The sequence below is a fragment of the Coturnix japonica genome, chromosome 9, assembly GCF_054131305.1.
Source record: "Coturnix japonica strain WE chromosome 9, WE-NBRP24, whole genome shotgun sequence".
Lineage (NCBI taxonomy): Eukaryota > Metazoa > Chordata > Aves > Galliformes > Phasianidae > Coturnix > Coturnix japonica.
In genome coordinates, this window is record NC_140671.1 from 29,160,575 (window position 1) to 29,186,456 (window position 25,882).

The 25,882-nt window shown below is 53.5% G+C and overlaps 1 protein-coding gene across 6 annotated transcripts in view; it reads left to right on the forward strand.

Moving 5' to 3' along the window:
* AGRN (agrin) overlaps window positions 1–25,882 on the forward strand; it is a 60,040-nt gene that overhangs the window by 18,159 nt on the left and 15,999 nt on the right. For 2 of the 6 annotated variants that reach the window (XM_015882680.3, XM_015882681.3), the window contains exons 3-16: window positions 1,705–1,725; window positions 8,037–8,084; window positions 14,342–14,557; window positions 15,449–15,673; window positions 16,692–16,916; window positions 17,001–17,207; window positions 20,647–20,868; window positions 21,587–21,781; window positions 22,268–22,468; window positions 23,728–23,873; window positions 24,002–24,107; window positions 24,311–24,424; window positions 25,403–25,567; window positions 25,718–25,861. In XM_015882680.3, coding sequence (XP_015738166.1) covers window positions 1,705–1,725; window positions 8,037–8,084; window positions 14,342–14,557; window positions 15,449–15,673; window positions 16,692–16,916; window positions 17,001–17,207; window positions 20,647–20,868; window positions 21,587–21,781; window positions 22,268–22,468; window positions 23,728–23,873; window positions 24,002–24,107; window positions 24,311–24,424; window positions 25,403–25,567; window positions 25,718–25,861 — 2,235 coding nt within the window. Of the gene's footprint in view, window positions 1–1,704; window positions 1,726–4,996; window positions 7,165–8,036; window positions 8,085–14,341; window positions 14,558–15,448; window positions 15,674–16,691; window positions 16,917–17,000; window positions 18,722–20,646; window positions 20,869–21,586; window positions 21,782–22,267; window positions 22,469–23,727; window positions 23,874–24,001; window positions 24,108–24,310; window positions 24,425–25,402; window positions 25,568–25,717; window positions 25,862–25,882 lie in introns of those variants that run through there. The other 4 variants (XM_085509821.1, XM_015882686.3, XM_015882683.3 and 1 more) reach the window with 3 other exon arrangements.

A 25,882-nucleotide genomic window follows, 5' to 3' on the forward strand; every position in this document is an offset into this window, starting at 1 on the left:
GGGGAAACTTTCCAGAGCCAAGTGCCTGACCTTGGAACGCAGCCTCCCACCCTCCCTTCCTTTCTGGTTTATTTAATATCGAGTGAAACAAACATGTTTTCCCCTTTTGATGCTAACAGCTGCTAAGCTTTGCTGTAAGATGATGAAGGGGAAATGAAAGCACGGTGGATTTTGTTGAGTTGGAAGGCAGGCTGGGCCCTGGGGCTCCTTGTCTCAATCACACTTTGTTTCTAACTGAGGGGAAGGCGTGTGCATTGGGGTGGGATTCAGACCCAGAGCAGCCCCTGCACCTCTGGTCCCAGTCCCCCAATGGTGCCCCAGTGGTGCCCCAGTGGTGCCCCAATGGACCTCTTCCATGTTTTCTCTCCCAATCATCTCAGACAAATCCCTGCTCATCAGAAGCGTCCCAGAATGTGCAACACCCAACAGCCGTCTGTGCTGTCAACTCTTCTTTCCCTTGGCAATGACAGCGGCCAACTTGAATCCCCTTCAATACAGCAGATAGGCAGCTCTGTGGCAACCCCAGCCCAGCTCATCCAGAGGCTCCTATACCCAAATACTCCAGGGTCTGTTCCTTTGCACCAACTCCAGACCACGCTATCCAGGAGCACAGAAGAGCTGCCAAGTGCTGGCGGTGGCACAGCCCGTATCATTTGAATTGGGAGCCAGGGAAGGAGCTCAGCAGCCAGGCACTGATGTTCCATCTCCACCAGGGCCAGCCATAGTGCTTTGGCTTTCATTTCTGCCCTGTTTTTTTTTGGGTTGTTGTTCTTTAATAAATCAAAATCCCAAAATAACCACGCTGCCATGGGATATTTTTAAGCTGTTTTTTCCCCCCTTCTTCCTTTCTTCCCTGCATCTCCCAGCAGCTCTGAGCCGAGCAGGTTCCCGGTTGCCAATGGAAAAGGCTACACGTCACTTCCTTGGCATGGGGCCTTCTCCAGCCTTCAATGCTCACTTTGTCTTTTTTTTTCCCCCCTCATAGTCTGGATGAGCTGTTAGGGCTCTTCGCAGGGTCACATTACTCATGTCCCAAAGCCCATTGTGGGAGTTGATGCTGACGCTGCATTGGGGAGCCCCATAGGTCGGGAGGAGCAGAGCTTTGGGGTTGTGTTGCTCATTGGGAGGTTCACCTCATCCTGGTGGGATGCAGACCTTGTAGGGGACCTTTTGTGCTCTGGTTTCCTGCAGTTTATGCCCAGGTGATGCATTTAGATAGGAGGAATCAGTGCAGTGGTGTACGATGTGATCCTTCAAAGTGAATGGGAAGCAGCTGGTCCTTGGTTGATACATGGGGAAGTTGGGGCTGAGCTCCTGAATGCTTCCAAAACATGAGTTTGGTTTTGGATAATATCTTGGTATACTGACAAGGCAATCTTACTGCTGCTTGCTGCCTTCTGGGTCTTTGGCTGCACTCATTGCCCTCTGCAGGACCTTTATTAGCCATTGCATGCTGTGATACCAATGGTTATCAATCAGAGCTGACATCTTCCCATGCTGCAGGACTTATGCACCCTATGGGGAAATGCCACTGCTGCATGGCACCTTCTCTGTCTGCTTCCTCTGTGCAACGTGGGGCTGCAGGGCCAGGGTTGCCCCTGCTAGGGGGGCAGGAGGAGGGGTCTGGGGGCAACTGGGTGAGCTGTCTGTTCTCTTGTTCTAACTGTTGTTCTCTCCTTTTTCTCTTCCCCTCGCTTTCTAAAGAACATAGGAAGCTTCTTGCTGGTAAGTGGTGGTGTGTCATGCAAAAATAAAACCCCGAACCATTTATTCTTCTTCCCATCCACTGTCGAACTCACTGATTCGTCCCCATCATGTTTCCATCCACCCAGGACATGCTGGAGCAATAGGGCCCTTCCAGAGGTGGAGGCAGCACATCCATCCCCATGGCTGCACTCACCTCAAGGGGCATCTATTGCCTTTAGATCACAGTTTGAAGAGCTGCCTTCCCAGGGCTGTTCTTACTGTCAGCATCCTCTCTGCCTGATGCTGCTGGGCTCAGCTGGATTACCACTGTTCCTTGCAAAACAAACTGTGATCTAAGGCCACCTCTCACCTAGTGCCTGTCTTATGTCCTGCTCCATCTTCAGCATCTTCATTGCCTTCCTGGGGAGGGGCTGGGGGGAGAGCAGCATCGCTCCAGGTGGTGATGGGGTGGGACATGGAGTGGGATGGAGCATGGGCTCCATATAAAACACGCTGAAGGGGGAATGGAGGGATATATAAAAGAGCTGCTTGCTCCTGGCCTGGACCCTGGGCTTCTCTGGGAGCAGCATAGCTGGTATCAGTGCTAGCTGAGCCAACAGCATCCCCTGCCGGCGTCCTGCTCCTTAGCTGTAAGATGCTGCTGGTGGTGAGGGGATAAAGGGCTTCCTAGGTGCTCCCTTCAGGCTCCTGGGCAGGACTAAGAACATCCCAAGTTGGAAAGGACCCATTAAGGATCGTTGAGTCCAGCTCTGATGGCTTTGCTCGCTTGGCTGCTTCTTGCTGGCAGTTTCCCCACTGATTGGTCTGTGAGGTTATTGATCATTTGCCTCACTGTGTTGCGGTAGGATCATCCTGGCAGCCCATGGCTTGGGCAGATGTACTCTTTTGGGGGGTAAAAACTGTCTGGATTATAGAGTGGTGGTGAATAGAGCTGCATCCAGCTGGTGGCCAGTGAATAGCGGTGTTTCCTAGGGGTTGGTAGTGGGCCCAACCCTGATTAATAGCTTTATGACATTCTGATTAAAGGGATTGAGTGCACCCTCACTAAGTTTGCTGATGACACCAAGTTGGGAGGGTGTGTTGGTCTGCCTGAGGGTAGGAAGGCCCTACAGAGGGACCTGGACAGGCTGCATTGCTGGTCTGAGGGACACAGTTAGTGGGTATGATGGGGATGGGTATCTTAGAGGTCTTTTCCAACCTAACAGGTTCTGTGATCCCTTCCATGCTGCACTCATGCCATAATGCAGTGAGTGGTCCCAATGCAATGTTCCCAGCCTGGCTGGAGCTCCTTACATCTGAATGTTTGCAGTGAGAGCAGCAGATGGCAGTGTGAGACCACAGGAGAAGCAGGCTGGGCTATGCTGTGTTGTGTTGGGGATGCTGGATGGATGAGAATGGTGCTGGTTTTGGGGTGAGCTTCCAGACCTTTGTCCTGTCTTAGGCTTAGGGCAGGAGTGCTGCATACCTGGGGTAATGGGGATGCCAAGAGAGGGATGGGCTTGAATGTCTTTGTGTCATCAGCTGGTTTCAGCCCTGTTCTGCAGCCCTTGTCCTGCAGCAGGGAGTTATCCAGGCAGCCCAATGAGCCAAAGGACAAGCAGTGTGACCTGGGGGCTGCCATAGGTCCCTGGGCACAGCTGTGGGCATCTGCATGGATTTAACATCAAACTGCACCACCTCCCTCCATGTGTTGATTTGTGGTTTGCTGTGTGACCACTTTGGGGCAGCAGCCTCATTCTTATAGCAGCGCTGTGTGCAACTCTTGTTTTAAAGCATTGCCTTTATGTGTCTTTGTTTTTAATTAAGGGGGGTGGCGGAGGCATCAAACCCATTCACTGCTGCATAGTGGGACAAGGTAGATGAGGCGTGGGCTCCATGCTGGGACTTTGGGACAGCAGAGGAGCAAGCTCTTGCCTACATGCAGGGTGTGCATGGATGGGACTTGCACATGACCAGCTTAGAGACTGGCTGTGACCCTCTCTCCCTCCCCATCTCCCATTGGCAGGGTTTTAAAGCTCTTTATTTCCAGGCAGTGCTCAGCAGGAGTCGAACTGGGTCCTGCCAAGTGTTAAATGAAATAATTAAAATCCCCACTTTCTCCCCCTCCCTCTCCTCTCGCTGTAATGCTGGTAATTAGCCTGTAAAACTGCAGGAGGGGATGGGGAAGGGAGAACGTGTAAGCACCTCCTGCAGGCTCCCTCCTCCTCCTCCTCCCCAGGAGGGAGTGCGAAATGGCTCTCCAGGCACTGGGTGCTGTCACATAAATCCCAATTAGCTCCCTGCCAAACAGGATTAGTGAGAAGGGAGCCAGGTGGGGAATCAGCCTGGCAGCAGCAGGAGCTGGTGGGGGGGTTCTGCAGGGGGCTCTGTGAGGATGGACAGATTGACAGCTGTCAGTCCCACCCCCGGAGCATCATTGTGTTTTGGGCTCAGGTTGGTACGTTGCATTTGGTAAGGAGAAATGAAGAGGCAAAGGGAATGAAATGGGTGTTTGCTGGTGGTGTTTCATCCCAGTTGAGGTTGGTGTCCTGCAAAATGCATGCGTGCCTTCCCCCATCTATGGGATGGATGTGCATGGGCCATGATGCACTGACCCAAGACGCAGCCCACATCTGCAGCTATGGGCTTGGGGACCCCACCCCACCCAGCCCCTTCTGCCTATAGGCTGAATGCTGGCAGCAGCTGTGACATCCCGGCTGTGAAAGCTCAGGAATAAACCCATTAACAGCACCAGCCTTTCCAGTGGCTGGTGACCACACGGAGGCCTTAATGCGTCGAATGCTTTCATTTGGAGATATAGGAGGGGGGTATGAAGGATGGATGTGCACAAACATGTTTTCTTCCCTGTAATAGAGGAGCAGCATCTGTGCCTGAGGCTGGGCAGCTCTTGTGAGCCAGGTTTAGGGAGCATGAGGTGGTTTGTCACCACGGTGGTTCTGCTCTATTCCTCTGTCTGGTCCTTCATGGTGCCCAAAGCATGAAGGGTGTGTGTTGGGGGTAACAGACAAAACTGATGAGCCACGTGGAACTGGCAGATGTGATTTACCCCCAGTGCAGGTGGCTCTTCTGACCATAAAACCTCATCTGAAATACACAGAGGGCAAAGGTGTGGGTGTTGTGCTGTTGGAGGATGCAGTGGGATGGAGCTGGAACCTGCCTCCCCCAGGACATACACAGGGAGCTCCTGCAGAGCTGCCCCTACAAGTGGCCCCCAATGGCTGGGGTAGTGGGGGGGGGGGTCCCAGACTTGCAGCCCCGGGAAGAAAGGGAGGACTGTGCCAGGTTGATTTGCATGTGTAAACATGCACCAGGGGGATGCAAATGGCCTCGCTTTGCTTTGGGGATTTTTGTTTTCTTCTTTATGGGAAGCCAAGCCTTGCTGGGGCTATGGGGGCGAGGAAGGGGGAACTGAGTTCCCGATGAGACCCTGACTCGAGGCCATGGGCTGGGCATTGCCATGCTGCAGGATCCGGGCACCTATGGGAGATGCAGAAGGATGCTAAGCCTGGATCAAGGACTTGGCCACCTACCTGATGGTGTCCAATAGAAGGAGAGGGCCGGAGCACTCCTCACCTCCAGGGAGAATTTAATCCTCCCATAGGGCAGCATTTTGCCCAGGTGTGGGTTCCTTCCTTACCTCCCCAGCTCCGAGCGTGTCAGAAGGTGTCATTACACCTCGTTCTCTCTCTCTAATACGTATCTTAAAAACAGTCGGTATATATTTTACCTTGTTGGTTTTCATGCTCCGCTCCGTTTGGCTCCTGGGGGGGTCCTGGCCCAGGCGAGCGGAGCGGGGAGGGGGCTCGGGCAGAGGCTCTGCCGGGGGAGGCATAATGAGTTTTGACAGTGCAGTCCCCGCCTCTCCCAACATCTTTAGTTCACGAATGAAAAGGCGAAGGGGGTGGGGGGAAAGAGGCGGAGGAGAGGGATTTTTTTTTCCCCTTCCCGTGGTTTCCCGAGGGATTCGGGGCGAGGAAGACCCCGAGCTCCGTCTGGCCGGGAGCAGCGGGATGCTGCCGGGGATGCTCGCAGGTGGCTGGGGAGAGGAGCCGAGCTGAGCTCCCGCTGCCTTTGTGCTGCTCCTCGAGCGTTGGGGCAGAGCGCTGCCCGCTGCCTTTGTTCACAGCCGATCCTGCTCCCATCACGGGCACGGGAGAAGCGGACGATCCGGCGTCCTTCCTCCTCCTCCTCATCCTCCTTTCTCATCCCTATTGTCGGCAGCCGTTTCTCTCTCTCCGGAGGGACCGGGACACCGAGGCGGAGAAACTTCGGGGCGTGGGGCAGGCGGGGACACGCAGTTGTTTGGCTTTTTTTTTCCTCCTTTTCCCTTGTTTTATTGTGCTGCTCAGCCCTCTGACCGCACGCGGGTGGATGAGGGCTGAGCGCTGTCACATCGCAAGCATCGTTCCCACTGTGGCTCTCTTAATGCCCGGCTCGACGAAGGATCGCTTTGGGACAGACTGGAATGTCACAGCAGTGTGAGAAGGGGAGCTGGCCCATCCCGGCCACCACGCAGGTGACAGCTGGAAACGTGCTCCCTGCTGGCGAGGTGACAGCTCGAGGAGGGGGACGAACAAGGAGGTGGCACTTTACTGCTGGCCCGAGGGCTGGGAGGGTGCCGGAGAGCTGGCGAGGCGGCGGGGGAGAGCTACACACCGACACATCGGGGATGGATTTGGATTTGAGGTCGCTGTGAGAGAGGCTGCAGCCTACGGGGGTCCTGCCCAGCCCTGTCTGCGAGGTACGAGATTGGGAGGATTCATCCTAAGGAGCTGTGGCTGCAGGAGGTGTGAGGAACGTGGAGGGAGCTGCTGCGTTCCCGGAGCCATTGGGAGGACGTGGAGGTTGAGAGCGGGGTCCCATGCTGGTCCCCTTCCTGCTGCCCCTCTGCCAGCCCTGCTCACAAGCACTGGAAGGTGGGAGTGTTGCGGTGACCCACCGGCTTATTTGTCACCATTCTGGTGGGCTTGGAGGCAGGAGTTGAGCTCTCAGCACTTTTACTCGTGGTTTCTTTGCCCACTCCCTGCTGGCACGCACGGATTGATGTCTCCCTGACTGGAAGGGGCATTGCTGAGCTGTGGGGGTCTCTGTGGAGCTCACTCGTACCCATGATGGCAGATGTGGGGATGAACTCGTGGTCCTGAAGGTGCCACCAACCTCCTGTTCCCTTGAGGATGGGAACCACTGGGAAAACTGGTGTCTTGCCAGGTTAACGGAGGGCATCGGTGTGAGCCTTGTGACCGCTCTGCTTCGGATGGGTCACCAGCAGGTTGAACTTTGAGCACAGCATGACGGCTTGCCAGTACCCCATGGCACCGGGGGCCTTGGAACGGGACCGGCTGTACCAGCACAAGGTCTCCTTGGTGGTGCGTTACTTCATGATCCCGTGCAACATCTGTCTCATCCTCCTGGCCACTTCCACGCTGGGATTTGCTGTGCTGCTCTTCCTCAATAACTGTAGGTGCCCCCCTGGGTGTGTGGGAGGAGCAGGGCAGGGGAGGGGAAGGAGAAGCAGGAGAAGGCTGGGGAGAGGTGGAAGCCCAGGCTGCTGCCGGTCCACTTCTGGTGTGGCTGAGCACATTGCACACAGCCACGTGTTGCTGGCTGCTCTGTGGCCTCATCCTTGCATGGATGCTCACCTGCCTTTCTCCAGGTACGCTCCATGTAATGGTGCCATTGACCTCCTTGATGCTGGAATGCACCTGAAGGGAGGAAAGCCTTGAGAGGGCGGGTTGATCCTCCGGCTTTGGGGGTGCACAGCTTCCCTAGGTGTATGTGCTTGGATAACTGGTAAAAGATGTGAATGCAATGCAAAAGTACTGCCCAGAGTAGGGCAGAGGCAATGGGAAGGGGAATGCTTGGGCAGTAAGGAAGCAGTGTGTTCCCTCTGCTGCCATGGGTGCATTGCTTACTAGGTGGCAGCTTGACACTGGCTTTGGGCTGCTCCTGAGTGAAACTCTTCTGCTTTTCCAAATGCAAAGGACTGGCTGATGGCAGGGCTGTGCCTCCCAGTCCTCTCCATGGGATACTCTGTCTGCCTGTGTTCCTTTGTCCCCTCTTCTGGTCTTCCCTGGTGCTGTCCCTTTCCCAAGCAATGGACCATATAGTGGGGTTTGCACTGCAGCCGTAGCCAAATGACACAGAGGAAGGCAGCAGCCAGAGATGCTCAGTGGTGCCAGCGGGAGGGCCAGGCTCCTGCAGCTGCTCCTGCTGCTCCCTGCTCACTGCAGGTGCTCCATGACCCCAAATCCACCAGGGAGAGAAGCTGTGGGGGAGGACGAGTGTGTGCAATAACACTGCTGATAGCTCCTTGTTTTCTTTCTTTGCAGACAAGCCCAATAGTTATTTTACCCAGACCCCGCCGACCCCTCGAGATGGTAAGTACAGCCCTGCTTCCTGCAGCTTGGTTCCCATGAAGGCAAATAGCCGGAGCCTCCCTGACCCAGTGATCTATTTTGTGATCTATCTGTGCTCAGAGCAGAGCAGCTCGCTGCTTGCCCTCCCTGGGGATGCATTTATCCCCGGGTAAGGAGGGAAGGCAGAGCCTCTGCCCTTCTGCTGCTTGTGCGATGTGTTCTGGAAGTGGGGAAGGGCTGGAGGAGCAGATGGGGTCTCTGCTGTGCTCTGGCAGCGTTGCTGATTCGTCTGCTGAGGTTGCAGGGACTGGAGGAAGGGACATTAGAAAGCAGCAGTGCTGAGTTCAGTGGCTGTGCTGGTTGGATTTGGGGAAAGGGAATTGGGAAGGTGGAGGTGCAGAAGTTCTACAGGCAAGGAGCAAAAAGCAAAGCAAGTGGCACATGTACCTGTGGCCAGATCCACACATTAGTAGAACTGTGCTTTGTGGCAGCCAATGGGTTTAAAAGCTGCTGGCAGACAGGCATGTGCTCGGATAATGTCATCGTATGAGCTGTGTTTCCTTTGCAAATCAGGCTTCAACTGCCCTGCTTTCTGCTGGCAGGCTCCTTCCCCATCCTCCCTCATCTCATGTGCACAGAGAAGAACCCAGCAGTAAAACTGCAGCCAATTAATAACAACGTTTGTTGCTTTCTTTCCTTCTCTGATGGGGGTGGGGAAGGAGGCGGGGGTGAAACGGATGCTAGATAAAATGTGATTAATCTATAATTGGACCAGAGAAGATATCTAAAGCAAAAATAAAAACGAACGTAGGTGTAACTCTTAGCTTAGGGCTCCAAAATATGAGCAGCCCTGCCCATCCAGATGACATACACCCAAAGATCTCTGGTCCCTATGGGAGATGGAAAAGTACCATGGTTGGTGCTACGCCAGGCAAGGTGCCTCCTCCTGCTGCTTGCAAACAGCCCCCCAGGGCAGCACTGTATGGGCAGGTGCAGTGCAGGGTGGGCTGCACCTTTCTGCACCCTCTGGAGCGAGATGAACTGAGAAGGAGGATTCATTTGGGGTTCTTCCAGTGTCTGTGATGAGTGGTTGGAGCTCTGTTTGTTTGCAGCATCCTTTGGTGGAGTCGCATGCGGGAGATGAGGAGGTTTGTGTTGTTTGCTCTGCTCGCACCGTGCCCATGCACGCTCCAGTGAGGAATAAGATGGAGCTATTCTACTGAGCAGCCCTTGTAGATGGGCTCATCAAGCTGTGATGGCTTGCTTGGGTTGCCATCTCTTGTTGATAGTTGTGCTTATGGTACCGACCTGCTGTGGGAAAGGCTCAGGTCCCATCCCTGTAGGGCTTGGATGCATCCCAGAATGAGGAGAGGGTTGAACACCCATTTTGTTTTGGTGACTGTGGATGGAGTGATGTTGGCCCAACCTGCCAGGCCTAGGAGCAGCTCTTGATGCTTATTTATGGATGCATAAAAGCAGCAGTGACGTATTAGATGAGGATGTAAATATAGAGTTTGCAGAGCAGAGCTTGACTGGTCCCAGACATGGGGCTAAGTAGAGAAGTGCTGGTGCAGGTGGCTTTCTATACTGGCTTAGGAAACCAGCTGGTTAGTGGCTCCAGTGCTTTCAATCCTGGATATTGTCTTCTTCAGGCTCTGGAGAACAGATGTTGGGAAGTAATTGCTTATGGGCTTGGAAGTCACATCCAAGATGTGGACAGAGTCTTCATCACTGCCCCTTTCCAATGCTCAGCCACTTTCTCCATGAGGTCCCTCCCTTATGTTCAGTCTAAACTCCCCTGGTGCAGCTTGAGACTGCTTCCTCATGTCCTATCACTTGTCACCTAGTGTTACCCGCACTGGAACACCCTGTTTCCAGGGTGGGGAGAGCCTTGGCTGTGGGCTGGCTTTGCTTTGCCCTAAGGAAGATAGGGAAGATCAGGCTTGGGGATAAAGCCTTGAACGCCTCTTTTCTCATAGCCAGGTTTGCTCTCCAGGCAGCTCTGCACCTGCTCAAGGGGACAGGGGAGGAGATGCTCAGCCAGCCTGGGAGACAAGCCATACAAATATAACTTAAAATAAAACAGTCTCTTCAATCCTATTCCCTTTGTGCCTGGCAGTACTGGAACACCCTGCTGGTTTTGGCTGCTAATCCTCGCCTAGTCCTCTTTTGACAGGAGCCAGTGTGAGGCTTGGATCCTGCAAAATGAATTGGCAGTGGGGCTGATCCCAGCTGGGAGCAGGGGAAGGTCTTCCATCCTCGGTGTGATGGGGAGTAGGGGGACGTTCGTGCCCCATGTTGGAGCACTAGTGCTCTTTACCTGCTCAGTATGAAGGAGAGGGAAGGGATGGGAAGAGAAGAGCTGAAGCATCCCTTTGGAACAGCAGGGCTCTGCTGGTGGCTGAGCCAATTCAGAGTGGTGCAGGGTTGCTCTGGAGAGAGGAGAGAAGCTAAACATAGCTCTTCAAAAAAAGCTGAGCAGTAGATAAGGTAGCAGCAGTTATTAGACACCACTTTTGATCTCTTGAGAGCATTTTCCTCTCCATTTACAGTGAGGTTTGAGCTTTCTCTTGGGGATCAATTTATGTGCTTTCATGTTATGTGGCTTAAGTGTTAGAGGAGAAGTAGATGGGGGACCTGCAAAGGTGTTCCCACTTTTCCTTGCATCAGGCCCTTGATAAGATTGCAGTCCTTGAGCCTTACTTACCTTGTTGCCCCCACATCCATGCCCCGTGTCTCTCAAGGTACAGCATTTAGCCTTGGAGCCTTGTGACAAAGCAGCAGCATCGCAAAGGGCTTTATCTTTTCTTCCCTTTGGTTCATGCTATGCTGAAGTTGTTGCATGAAGCTTGCATCACTACAAGCTTCCAAGTTAGCAAACACTGCCCGGCTCTGCGCTTTGCAAGTGGTTGTGCTGACCAGTGAATGCTGCTTTTGTAGGAGTGTGTCCTGAGGTCACGGTGGCACAGTGCAAACCTTATTGTTTTGGTGATGGAGAGGTGTTTGCCAAGAGCAGGAGCTGCAGGTGTGCAGGGGGATGCTTGTGGGCAGCCAACTGAATGCCACACATGGGGTATGGCTGAGCTTCTGACAGCCAGCGTGAGCAAACCTTGCAGAAAGGCTTTGCTGCAGCCTTGGGAAAAGGCAGCAAAGGGCAGCGTGCTGTGTTGGGGATGGGGATGGGCTATGGACCCGCTGCAGCTGGGGAGGAGCTGAGTTCCCTGCGGGCACTCAACTGGCTGCTCTTCATCTCCCTGCTTTGTAAACACCCTGCTCTGCAGTATACAGCCAGTGGGAGAAGCTTGGAATGATGCATGGGTGTTTTCCCCTTGCAGGGAGCATCCCAGCCGGGTGCACACCCACTGCCATCAGACTTTGGGTTTTGCTCTGGTCTGCTCCCCAGGGGAGCTGATGTGCTCTCGGTGCACTGGGTCAGGCAGAACCACGCTGCTGGGGCTCCTTCCTATCCCAATTCCCCTCCCTGATGAATCCTCCCAATGATTTGGAGCCGTGACATCTTGCTCTGAGCCACTGTCACAGCGGGGCTCTGACAGATTAATGAGAGAGCCTTTTAAGATGGTGTTTGATTCACAAGAGCAGCTTTGATGTCTCAAAGCCCAAGGAGGTGATGCTTTCACCTCCCCCTGCCCTACCCGCCCCAGGCACCACCTTCACCTTGCTCACCACCGCCTCCAGCACAGGATTTTGCTTTCAGATCTTCCAAACAATCAGTTTTTCCTCCTTTTAATTACAGAAACACGAGGATTCAGCCCTGTTCTGCTGCAGGGGCTGGGCTGTGTCAGCTCCAGGTAGAGCTGGGGCTGAGATGCTTTACTCAGATTGGGGTTTTTGGAAGGGAGAAGTGCTTCAAGGGGCTCTCCATGGCTATGACTGGGGAAGGCTGGAGCTGCTGGGGTTGTGTCTTAAAGCATCACAGGCGTTCCCAAACAGGGTGGGTGATGCTGCCATCCAGCCTCATCTCAGAGGCCAGACTGGCCGGGTTAAGCATGGCTCTACCAATTCTAGGCTGTGTGAGTGTTGTCATGCCGTGGTGATGGGGCAGGCGGCTCCCGCTGTCTTGCAAGAGCAACTAATTAATATTGATGGCAAAGAGGGTGGGCCAGGAGCAGGCGATGCGCGTAGACGGGCCTTGATGGGAGCGCAGGCCTCGCGTGTCTCTATGGCAACGTGCATCAGGCTCATGCAGAATTCATGTCGGCCGTGCTGTCCTGATGCACTGCTGCTCCTCGGCCTGATGGTCCACAATGAGAAAAGCCTCCATGAGCACCAAGTCCTACCACCAGCCTGAGTGCCGTCACTGAGCCGCATCCTTTTGTGCCTCATCTATGTGTCTGAAATGCCTCAGGGCTGGAGACTGCACCACTTGACTTGGGTTGACCATTCCAAGGCTTAGCCATCCTCTTCATGAAGAAATTTCTTCATCCTTAACCTTTCTGTGAAGAAATGCACACATCCTTATCCTTTTCATGAAGAAATTTGTACTATTTTGTGAAGAAATTTGCATGCCTGCCCCATTTCCGTGAAGAAAGGCCCACCAATGGACCTTCCCATCCTTGGGGACAAGGATGTGTTTCTTCACTTTAATAACAGTGATCATAGATATAACGCGGATGCTTTGGGCTTATTAGGTAGAGCTTTTCACCTCGAGATCTCAAAGCCAGCTTGTTATTTATCCCTACTGCTTATATTGAGCTGTTTACCTATTGACACTGGTGACCTGGTGGTTGTTATCATTCAGGTTTTTCTTTTCATATCGGTGAGCCAAGGCGTATTTCTTTAGTGAGCTGGGGCACAGGCATGGGCTGTGTGATTTCCCACTCTTACTCCTCTCACATCGGTTATGGTCACGCTTCTTGCATCCTCCCAGATAAAATTAGAGAGGTGCTTAGGAAGGAGGAGGCTGCCTCTGAATCTCAGTCTGTTCCACCTCCCTGCGTCTGGCAGGGGAATGAAGGCACTTGGGTTTTATTCTGATGGGTTCTGAGCTCATATCATCCAAAGGCACCGCAGTGTGGGGTGGCTGAGGTTTAAATCTGTCTGCTGGGAACAAATAGGCTTCCTCACTGGTGGTACTGGTGGTGATTAGAAGTGAAAGGAACTTAAACAGCCAATTTGCCTGTCACAATTTGTTTCTGGTTTGAAGTGTTTGTGTGTCTTGCTTTGCTTTTTGGCCTGATCAGTGATGCAGGGTCCTTATCCCATGTGTGCCTGGCTGCTCATGCTGTGCACTGATGGAGCTTGCTGGGATGGGAATGGGAATTTACCTATGATATTTATCTATGATATGCTCTGCAAAACCCATTGTCTGGGTCAGGGGTAAGGGGCCTCTTTGTGCTTGGGTGCTTTTCTGCTTTTTATACCCAGCACCACAGGGAGGGGACAGAGGAGACACCACTTGTCCTACCGTTCCTATTCCTTGCTTACCATCCTCCCATGCACCCTCTAATCTCAGAGCTCAACAGGCTTATCAGCAGTTGTAAGAACGGAAGAGGGAGAGAAAGAGCAGCAATGAAAGAGCAGGAGAGACCATCCAGAGCGCTTCGTAAAAGTGATAAATTGCTTTTAGATATTGGGCAGGAGAGAAAGAGAGTTCTTTTTTATTTGATGATATTAGTCTCTTAGTGGCGCATTGTTGCTGTGCATATGAGCTCGAAATCTCAAGGCAGTCCAAGGCAAACGCCCGGGAATTGAAGTGTAAATGAGCCACTGTCGAGCTCATTTTATTTTGCCTTTCATGATTTCTTGTTCTGCCATTATGTAGGTCAATCTCTATCTCTAATGTACGCTGTGTATGCTGTGGTGAGGCACACGGGCTGCCCTGCACTGGTAGAAAGCTCCAGCATCTCTTGCTCCCTCAGTCTCACCTGTGTCAGCTGAGTTTGGGGACATCCGTCCTGCCCATTCCTCCCCTGAATGTAAAATGTACATTCCCTCCTACATTAGCAATTCAGATGCTGAACTGGTGTGTGCTGGCTGCTCTGATTAGTGGATGTGATAAAGAGATTCACGCATCTCCTCCTGGAGGGCCTCCAGCCACGTGATTCGGCTGCTTTGCATAAATGACAAGGAATAAAGCAGCGTGTGCGGGATGACCTGTCCCACGCGGGGATGGTTCCTTGATTCTCCTTTGGCAAGGTGACATCTGAAGATGGCATCCTCCTCCTCCATCATCCTATACTGCTGCAGTCCCCTGAGCCACGCTCTGCCCCCTATCTTGGGTGTCCCTTGGCTCAGGTGTCCCCTATATCTATCCCCAGCCTGCCGAGGGATGCTGTGTGGGTTCGGGGCGGTGTGTGAGCGCAGCCCCACCGACCCCTCTCAAGCCTCCTGTGTCTGCAAGAAGACAGCTTGCCCTGTGGTGGTGGCTCCTGTCTGCGGCTCCGACTATTCCACCTACAGCAACGAGTGTGAGCTGGAGAAAGCCCAGTGCAACCAGCAGAGGCGGATCAAGGTCATCAGCAAGGGACCATGCGGTGAGCACAAAGCAGGGCTGCATCCCCTCCTGCAGAAGGCGAGGGGTCTGCTTGGATGTGCAAGGATGGGGGCTCTCCTTCAGATCCCACAGCACTGTCTGGGGCTGGTGACGCTCTGAGGACAGAGCTGATGGGAAGGGACAAGGAGAGAAGCAAACCACCAGCAGTGCTTAATAATAAGCAGGCAGGCTGATGGCCTGAGGGCGTTGTGGAGATGCAGGGCAGACCCGGGGGAGCAGCCCCCTCTCATCTATCTCCACTTCCCCACCATGACTCAGCCCTGCGGCTGCAAGCACAGGCAGGATGGGCTGATGAAAGCCCTTCCCCAGCCTGGCATTCACCAGCTGGGAGCAAGGAGCTGTGTAAATGAGACCCAGTCTCCTCATCTCAGAGTAAATTAACTTGACCTTTCTCGCATGCAGTGCGCTGGCTTGCAATAAATCTGCACCCGGCTCCCCTGCTGGGGCTCTCAGTAGAATGGGGAGAGCGCCGAGTGACTTATTTAAAATAATCATCATAAAAAAGTGACAAATTAAGAAGAGGGAAAAAAAAGAAAAAGCTGGCAAATACACCATAACCCTCCTCTGTCGGAGAGGAAATTGCTCCTTAAGTTCTTCCTCTAATTACAGCTTGCAGGAGGTGCCTTAAGGACCCTCGTTCTGCTTAAGGAGATGCTGGCAGTGAGGAGCTGGGGGTGCAAGCAGGCAGTGGGGGAGCTCCCCTTCCCCATGCACTGTAGTTAAGGATGAGTTTTGCATGCTCTGGGTTGGATGCAACTGGCTGCTTCAGCACTAGGAGTGGACGGGAGCACCCACCAAAGCCAAGGGCAGGATGGTGCTGGGTCAGTGCTGCTGGTGGAGGCAATGCTTTCACACTACACCCTCTCCTCAGGCTCCAAGGACCCCTGTGCAGAGGTGACATGCAGCTTTGGCAGCACGTGTGTCCGTTCTGCAGACGGCCAGACAGCCAGGTGTGTTTGCCCTGCATCCTGCAGCGGTGTGGCTGAGAGCATCGTCTGCGGCAGTGATGGCAAGGATTACCGCAGTGAGTGTGACCTCAACAAACACGCCTGTGACAAGCAGGAGAACGTCTTCAAGAAGTTTGATGGAGCCTGCGGTGAGTGCCCTGGTCCCCACTGGGTTTTGCAAGTGGTTCTTGCACTGGGAGAGGTGAGGGCAGGTAGAAATGGGAGGGGTTGGGGGGAAAAGCTCAACCTCTCTGTCTTGTGATGGCGGTGGATGCTTGTAATTAATAGCAACTGTATTCATTAGGAAAGCCATGAGATCAGCCAGGACACGTGCCAGGCCCCTGTTTGTCCCTAGAGGTGGGAGTGTGCTTGGGAAGGCTGTAGAGCTGGAAGAGCATGAGCTGTGCATTCACTCACCTCCAAGTAGGGTGAGATGGGCACAGGTCAGGAGCATCACGTTGGATGCTCCTCTTTTCTAGGGCAGAGGGGAGGCTTTGGACCTCACGTATATCTGAAATACTATCATCATGCAGTCCCCAGGATGATGCATATGTAGCTCCCCATCCCACTGTGTTGTGTCATCTCCTCAGCCAAACCACATCCCTCACTTACCTACAGCATTTTAGATCCACACAAAGCTTTCTGGTGTTTTTGATGGGTTTGTAGAGGTCTCAGCAGGGGTTACAGATCCCTGCTGTGATTCAGAGCAGCAACGAGCCTTGGCAGCATTTGCCAGAAGGGAAACAGGAGATGGATAGGGCAGGTCCTATGGGAGCTCCTTCATTTCCATGATTGCTGCACGTGCAGAGATAGGCGAAGCAAAAGGCTTCATCTGCAACCATGTCCACTGCAGCCTCTTCCAGGAGAGCATGGCATCCTTCCTTCCCTTTGTCAGCCTGGGATTCTGATAAATGCAGGGATTTCAGATAGCAGGATTAAAGAGTGGAAATGCTTGGAAAAATAAAATGCTGCCCCTATCTGATGGTTGCCTTGGAAAGGGCAAGCAGCTCTGCAACATGAACCCCTACATAAGTCGGTCCTAAAGAGGGGGACCAGCACCCCCTGAGCCCCGATAGGGACGCAAGGAGTGGGACGGGGTGGTTTGGAAGCACTGCCAAGGCAAGATACGAGCTGACCCTGTTCTTTTTCTCCCTTCACTCTGTGTAGACCCCTGTAAGGGCATCCTCAATGACATGAACCGTGTGTGCAGGGTGAACCCCCGCACCCGCCGCGTGGAGCTGCTCTCCCGCCCCGAGAACTGCCCCTCTAAGCGGGAGCCGGTGTGTGGTGACGATGGGGTGACATACACCAGTGAGTGTGTAATGGGGCGCACAGGGGCCATCCGAGGGCTGGAGATCCAGAAGGTTCGCTCTGGGCAGTGCCAGCACCAAGGTGAGTACCTCTTACTTTACGCTTTCATAAAGAAGAGCATCCCTTTTCTGTGGGATGTCATGCATTTCTCTTCTCCTTTCCCAGATAAATGCAAGGATGAATGCAAGTTCAATGCTGTCTGCCTGAACCGCCGTGGTACAGCACGTTGCTCCTGCGACCGCATCACTTGTGATGGCGCCTACCGGCCTGTCTGCGCCCGCGACAGCCGCACCTACAGCAACGACTGCGAGAGGCAGAAAGCTGAGTGCCACCAGAAAGCTGCCATCCCAGTAAAGCACAGTGGACCCTGTGGTAAGCCTGCACCTCTCCTCCTCTTGCACCCAGCCTGTGTCCGTCCCATGCAGGCTCAGCTGGGAAGCCCGCAGGTAAGTGGCGGTTGGGTTCCCACCTCGCAGCAAGCCCCAGGGTCTCCTCAATTTTACAGCCAACCGAGTGTCTGCTCCTTGTGCTCTTTTTCCTTCCTCCAGTCAACAGTCTGATGTATGTCTGTGTCTTGTCTCTGTCTGACGTTCTCGCTAAAGTGGGGAGGAACCATCTGTGTTGAGCATATGACATATCTGAGATGCCCACCATCTCCTCTCTGTCGCCTCTCATTCCACTCCCAGGGTAGTGCCAACCCCTGCTCCTGCCATGCTTCCCTTCCATGCCCACCTCTCTCAGCTCCAGGTCCAACAGCAGGAACACACTCCAGAGGACTCGCCGTGGCTTTATCTCATCTCTTGGAGAAGCTTTTGTATGTGCTAGAATGGGGTCTTTAGGATGTTGGGAACCATCTTAAAATGATTACATGGCATGTGAAGAAGGTTGAACGCAGTCATTGAATTGAGTTTGAAGGACTGGTTGTTTCAGCTTGGATTTGTTTTTACTTAAAACTGTGTCCCGTTTTAAGCTGATGTTTTATATGGTGTTGGGTGCTTCAAACCTTCTGAAATGCTTGGAAATTCAGCCCGGTGTGTTGGGTTGGTTTTGTGCTCCTGTTCAAGGTTTTAATCCTGCCAGGCTCAGCTGCTGGAAAATCATTTGTCAGGCTCCCAAAATCACACTTAATATAATGACAACTGTTATTTTTAATCACCCACTTCAGTGTGCTTCTGGCTGCTGGATGATTACGAGTCAGATCCCTAAGTCCTTTCTGGGCAGGAAAAGTACTTCTCAGTCCTTCACCTCCTGTGTCCCTGGAAGCTGCTGGGGATGCCAGCTGCCCTGAATGTGGGAGGAACAGGAGGATGGGGACAAATGAGCTGCAAATTTCCTATGGCATCCCAAATTTCCAGGGCAAATGGAGAGCTATTGCTGGGAGCTGCCCTGCTGCCAGGCTGCTGTCCTTCCCACTGCATCCATGCAATGAGGACAGTGGGATACGCTCCCTGTGCACCTGTCCATCCCCTCTCCATCGTATTCTCTATTATTTCATCCCTCTTCCCAGCTTCTCTCCCTCCGTGTGGTTCCTTTCCAGAGGGCAGACTGTGAACACAGTTTTAATCTCACACACACCCCTTTTCCAGCAGCAGGGCAAAGCCAAACGAAACAGCTCAGACCCTGTTTTTAATCTTTCTCTGCTTTCATACCACAATGGGACAGCTGAGAAAGGAGGGCTGGGATGACATGCCAAGAGGTGGAGGGAAGGTGGCTGTAGTTGCATCTGTCTTTTCCTCCCTGCCTCTTTTTGCTCTCTTTCTCTCCCCCTCCGCTCTCTCTTTCCCTTTTTGTCTGTGTCTTGTGTTTTACAGTGTTACCTGTTTGGAGGAAGGAGTTGTGTCCTCGCAGCACCCTTCTGCTCCCTACCCGGACATCTCTGCTAGGAGGTCGGCTTTCTCCCCTTCTCCATAGTCAGTGCCAACCTTGGCCTCTCCCCATTGCTCCCTTCCTCTCCAGTTTTCCTTAAGAGTCCTGGAACAGAGAGGTTCCCCCTGTTCTGCTCCCATCCCCTTGACCCGCACGCTTCCTGCTGGAACAGAGGATGCTGACTGTGCCTTGATCCTTAGATGCAGATGAGAGTGGGAGCAGAGGTGGGTGATGCGAGACCCCACTCCTCTGTGAGCCGATACCTCTGGACTGCTCCCAGTTGCTCTCACCTCTCCTTTCACCCCTGACTAACCCACTCCCTTCCCTGCCTCCTGCTTCCCCAGCCCTCGCATCAGCCAGGATGCATAACAAGCTGTGTGCTTCTTCCATGCCTCAGTTTCCCTGCCTGCAGGATGGAGAAGGGATAACAGCAGGGCTTGATTATAGCATAGCTAAAGGTCCTTGCTTGCTCTCTCCTCATTATATCCACCCACATCAAAACTGGTGCCAAAACCCCCCACAGACTTCTGCAGGTGCCCAGGGCTGCATTTTGGGTTTCTCTCTTCATACAAGCATGCTGCCTCTGTGTATCTGGGGCTATGGTTATGGTGTGTGTGTTGTGTTTTGTGTTGAACACAAGCAGGAGATGTGAGCAGCACCACGGGACAAAGCATCGTGGGGAGCAGTTCCTGCTCTTTGGGAGCTTCTTGTAAACCCTTCAGCCACAGGGAAATTGAGGACAGAGAGGGAAGAGCTGGATGAGATCAGTAACCACGTGCCTCAGTTGTCCTCCTGTTCCTTTGCAACCCCTTGGCTCTGAGCTCTGATTTGGCAGGGACTTCCCAAAGAGCCAGACCCCAAATTCAGACCAGTTCATGCCCATGTTTTGGGCTGTTCTTTCGCTGGTTCACAGTGTGCAGCCAAGATCCTGAGGGCTCATGCTTTGATCCTAATCTGCAGCTGCATCACATCAGTCCTTGCAGAGGAGGAAGGCAGAGCATTGCCCTTTCCCACCCCCTGTGCTGCCCACTGAGGCTGTGCTGCATCCTCTGCTGCATCCATCTCACCTCTGCCACCCTGTCTGTTCCCACATCCTTCTCGTTGATGTGTCCTTGTCCGTGTCCAGCATGTGTTACAGTGACGTCCTTTCCTTGCTCTGGGTCCTCAGGGCTTTTGTGGTGAATCACAGGTCTCTGGGCAGTGCTGGGGCACTGCTGGCTTTTGGCTGCCCATGGTAGGAAGCTCAGCATTGCCTTTTTGCTGCCACCACCAGAAGGGCTGGCTGGTCACCTTCTCACTACTGGGCATCTTGTGGGGAAGGATGCCAGCTGCTTGGCTGACTTTGATGGAATAGCTCTATTATGAGAGCAGAGAGCATGGCTGCCTCTCAGCCTGCAGCCCATGCTGTGGGGCATCCTCAGGGCTCTGGTGCCTGAGGACTGGGATGAAGCAAGGACAGTGACTCTTCATCCTGCCCTACCAGGAGGGGAAGGAAGGGGCTGTGATGAAGTCAGGTATCATTTCCAGTTGTCCCAGGCTGGTGGCATCGCTGCTGCATGGGATGAGAGGTGTGGGCTTCTGGCAAAGGAAAGTCTGCTGCTGTCGTGTGGTGTTGGCTGGGAACCCAAAGGGGGCTTTTTGCAAGTGTTCTGTACAAAAACTATAGGGCTGATCTGAGTCCCATGACATGCATGGGACGGAGGAACAAGAGTGCTGGGAAGAGATCTTGTGCCTGCTTCCCAACCCTAACCTCTGCTGAGCATGGGGGAGATGCTGTGCTGGGAAGGGGGGGTAGGGGCTGGTGCAAGGCCAGGAGCTCTGTGCATTGCCATGGCTGGGGGAGGCAGGCTGCAGCCACCGGCATGCCTTGCTGTGCAGTGCATCCAGGGATGCTCAGCAGGCATCAGGCTCACCCTGCCACCTGTTTCTTATGCTCCCTCTGCAGACCTGGGTACCCCCAGCCCCTGCCTGAGCGTGGAATGCACTTTTGGGGCCACCTGCGTGGTGAAGAACCAGGAGCCCGTGTGTGAATGCCAGCAGGTTTGCCAGGGCCGCTATGACCCCGTCTGCGGCAGCGACAACCGCACCTATGGCAACCCCTGCGAGCTCAACGCCATGGCCTGCGTCCTCAAGAGAGAGATCAGGGTGAAGCACAAGGGGCCGTGCGGTAAGGAGACAACCATGGTGCTCATGGTGGGGCTGCTCACATGCACTTGTGCTGTGCGAAGGGAGGGAGGGGAGCATGGCACCACTGTGTGTTCTTACCCCAGGGGGATGATGCTGGTGTTCTCTCCTATGGAGGTCCTCTTTCCTAGCCTGAGCCCTCCTTGCATACGCAACTCAGAGCCATGTGCATCTCTCCCATCTGCAGGCTCTCTGCTTGTGCCAGCACAGCTTTGCCAGGCGGGGAGTGTTTGCACACAGGCAGAGCCCAAGCTGGTTGCTCGTGCTCCTTTGTGCAATCTGCTGGGCTCTTGCAGTTTTGTCCAAATACTGCTGTTCTGCCCTTAAATCTTCAGGCTGGGCAGCAGGTGCTCTGCACCCAGGGCTGCGCTCCTCCTCCTATGGCCGGCACTGATTTATTGCTCCCTATAACAACACTCAGCCTCTTACTCTCTGCATCCCATTTAGCTGTAACAGCTCACAGCTCCAGTGACATTTCATTGCAATTACTCCTGGCCCTGATGGCTGTTACAAGCAGTTATTGCCACGCAGTCTCTCTCCTCCCTCCTGCAGCCTCACCTCTGCTGGAGCTCCGGTCCTGCAGGGTTTAGCACAGGGGATGAGGTTGCAGCGGGGTTTGATTTCAGCTCCGGCACTTCCATATGAATCAACGCTCTCCCTGCTGATTTAACCCACTGCTTTTTTCTTCCTCACCCCTGCAGACCGTTGTGGCAAGTGCCAGTTTGGGGCCATCTGTGAGGCGGAGACGGGGAGGTGCGTGTGCCCCACGGAGTGTGTGCCCTCCTCCCAACCCGTCTGTGGCACAGATGGCAACACCTACGGCAGCGAGTGTGAGCTCCATGTCCGAGCGTGTACGCAGCAGAAGAACATTTTGGTGGCTGCCCAAGGCGACTGCAGTGAGTCTGGCAAGGTCCCCTTCGTCCCTCTTCTTGCTCCTTTCAATGGTGTTTTGAGGAGCGGATGCTCAGCATCCCCCCTACTCACCCTGGGGCCGTATGAGGCTCTGTGGGTGTTTGTGTGCTGGAGTAAACCTGAGGGTGGGGGGATGTGTGGGGCCATTGACATGTGTGATGCCATCAAAATGGGAGGGGTTCCATCCCTAGGGGGTGATTCCTCTCTGCTTGTGTGTGTTCCCAGCGCAGGAAACAGTCTGTGCTGATTTCTCAATGAATTAATAGCCTTGCCTTGGCTTTTTTTCTCATTAGAACAAATGACACTTGAGCTAAAGCAGCACATTGAGCCCTATAAAACCAGACCAGCTGGTCTGGTGTTCTAAGCAATGCATGGGTATCCTCTCTAAAACTGGAAGAAAACAGTAATGGGGCGTGACTTCCAGGAGCTGGAATGAGAGTAAATGGGATTTCTTGCTGGTTTCCTTGCAGAGTCCTGCGGCAGCACCGTGTGTTCCTTTGGCAGCACATGTGTGGGTGGGCAGTGTGTGTGTCCCCGCTGTGAGCAGCAGCCCCTGGCCCAGGTTTGTGGCACTGATGGCCTCACCTATGACAACCGCTGTGAGCTCCGAGCAGCCTCCTGCCAGCAGCAGAAGAGCATCGAGGTGGCCAAGATGGGGCCGTGTGAGGACGGTGGGTTGCTGCTCTTCCTTTGGCTGATGCCACCTGGGCAGGGAGTTGTATTGCTGCATTAATTGCATGCCTTATGTTCCACTTATTCTGGAGGAAAGGGGAGTGGTTGAGGTGCCCAGGGGTTGATCTGGGTGGAGATGCTCCCTGGGGATGGCCAAGGTTGTTCTGTGGTGCCTAATGGTTCCCACTTGGCTCTGCCAGCAGGAACAGTGCTGATGGGACTGGGTAGCACCAGGCTGCTCTTCCCGATCCCTTTCCAGAGTAGGATAGTGTTGGGGAGGGAGAGCTCATATGTATGATGCAGCATCCCCCATTGCTAGCCATGATCCCACTCTCCTCAATAGCATCTTTTAATTATCTCTGAGTACTTGGGTAAAGCAGCTCAGCATCTCTCTGGAAGCAGACTGGGACCTCTCAGCCTTGCATTGATGGTGATCAGACACCAAGAGCCTCCTGAGCTCCCCTCTCTGTGAGGGGAAGCCATGGGTTAATGCAGGCTGAGAGCACAGACCTCCCCCAAACCTCACTGCTGTGATGCTGCCATTCCCCAGCTCATTGCACTGGGAAGGATGTCAGTACGTGGCAGAGCTCAGGGATGGGGCAAGGCAGAACATGGTGTTTGATCACAGCCCTCCTTTGGGAATTTCAGGTTGATGTCCCTCTGGGAAAAGATCTTAAATAATTCTCTGTGTAATGCCAACTCCCAGCCTTTGATCACTCAATAAAAAGGGGCAGGTTTTCCTTTTTTGCTTTGCTTTTCCCCCTCCTCCCCCATCCATTTTTTTCCCCCCTTTTAATTAAAGAAGCCTTTGAAATCAGCCACATCTCTATTCTTGCTGCTGGAGCTCTGGGCACCTTATGGAGAGGCAGCCAGGCAGAGCATAGCATTTATAGGTCAGGCAGGAAGGCCTCTGGTCAGCTCCTAAGGCATCCACATGGCATTTGCATTGCTTAACTTATTGTAATGATGGGAGAACTTGCTTTCTGCAGGGGGGGGGAATCACTGAACCTAACATATGGGCAACCTGATGTGATGATTGACAACCCTACTCACAGCAGGGGGATGGAATTGGATGATCTTTAAGGTCTCTTCCAACCCACGCCATTCTATGATTCTACGTCATGTTGGCGCAGGAGATATTCATGCTGGATGTATTGAGAAGCTGTCTGGATTCCTGGGCAAGGTGGCCCTGCTTGAGCCCTCTTCTATCCCTTGGTTTTGTGAGGATCCCTTCTCACCACGCTTCTCTTCCATCCAGAATGTGGCTCAGGAGGTTCAGGCTCTGGTGATGGGAGTGAGTGTGAGCAGGACCGGTGCCGGCACTACGGGGGTTGGTGGGATGAGGATGCAGAAGATGACCGTTGTGTGTGTGACTTCACCTGCCTGGCAGTGCCACGCAGCCCGGTAAGCACATTAAGCATACTTGGTCTGCTGTCCTTGCTCCCTTTGGCCTGATGGCTTTGCCATATGCTTCCTGGGGCATCTCATGGGCAGGAAACTTGCTCTGAGAGCTTCCCTCACCATCTTGGCAGGTCTGTGGCTCTGATGATGTGACCTATGCCAATGAGTGTGAGCTGAAGAAGACAAGGTGTGAAAAACGCCAGGATCTCTATGTCACCAGCCAAGGAGCCTGCCGTGGTGAGCGAGTCCCTGCAGCATGTGCCATCCCCATCCCAGTGCCCTGATGTTCCTGTTCCATGCCTGGCCAAAGCTAGGGCTTCACTCCATCACTTACCCCAGCATCTCTGCAAGGACCACCGTGGTTTTGAGAAATGCTGCTCAATCTCTGCATTGGCCATAATACCCCAAGGTAACCCGTGCCTCTCTGTCTTGCTCCACAGCCCTCACCACGACCCCACCGCCTCTCCCAGTTGTGCACTGCAGTCAAACCATCTATGGGTGCTGCCCAGACAACATGACCGTGGCGCTCGGAGTGGGTGCAGCTGGATGCCCAAGTGAGTGATGGTCCCCACCTGGGGGGGATGCATGGGGTTCCACTCTGGGGATAGAAAGGAAGGCCCCAGTTCCTCAGTTGGTTTCATTAATATTTATTAAATAATGGTCAGAGTCAGTACTTCAGCAGAAAGCACATCTTGAAAGGCATTAGCACGCTGTTAACAGCTGAGGCTGTGACTGCCTGTTAGGGAAACCCATCACCCCATGGAGACGTGGCTCACACCATGCTCGGGCCTGGCTAATGCCTGTGTGATGAGTATGTAGTGCTGCTAAATGTACCATATAATTTAAAAAGCAGCAGCATTCAGCCAGTGTCTCTTCCCGGAGCTGGCTGAGATGGCAGGAGTGGGTCAGGGGGACACTAGGGAGGAGGTGGAGCATCTTGCTTCAGCATCACCCTGATGGTGATGGGTCAAAGTGATGTTCCACAGATCATCCAGACATGGGAAGAGCTTCTTCCTCACTATGGAATCCCTTATCTCACTGGTTTCTGTCACATATGTGCTGGCAACAAGAATACACCAGGAGATAATCCCCACTTGAACCCCTAGTGCAGATTTCTCTCTTGCTGCCTGTCCTGGACACACCATCTTCCTGCCTCTATCTGCTCCCAAGATCTCCTTTGCTCTCCAGCTCTGTCCCACACCCCCTTCCCACTACTCCCTGGGGTCTAAAGGAGCATTTCACCATCTATCTTTGGATCGCTTCCCTCCATCAACTTCCTAATTAATGAATTAATAATAAACTCCTAATAGCTTCCTCCCTCTTTGATGTCAATGAGTGAGGAGCTGTAGATGAGAGCAGAGCAAGCAGGTTAATCCCTGGAGTTCAGCCCTGCCTTGCAGCTGGGAGGAGGTGGTAGACACAGTGGTGATGGGTTGATGATTGCATTAGGTGATCTTAGAGGTCATTTCCAACCTTTATGATTCATCCTTAGCTTAGCCAGGACTCACCCTGTGCTCTTTCTTGGCTCGCAGGCACCTGCCAATGCAACCCCTATGGCTCCTATGGAGGAGCTTGCGACCCTGCTACGGGGCAATGCTCCTGCAAACCAGGTGTTGGGGGGCTCAAATGTGACCGATGTGAGCCTGGATTCTGGAACTTCCGTGGCATCGTCACCGACAGCAAGAGCGGCTGCACACGTGAGTGCTGCCTTCTGTGCCAACTTAGGCAACTATATCCAACTAGGATCCCTAATGCTGCCCTTATTGCGAGCCAAATTCGGTGGCTGTTTCTGCAAAATTTGCAGGATTTCACCAATTTAATGGTTTCTTTTCCTCCTCTTTGCTCAGCCTGTAACTGTGACCCAGTGGGCTCAGTGCGCGATGACTGCGAGCAGATGACTGGGCTCTGCTCCTGCAAGACTGGTATCACTGGCATGAAGTGCAACCAGTGTCCCAATGGCAGCAAGATGGGCATGGCTGGCTGTGAAAAAGGTGAGGAGGAGGTTGTGTGGG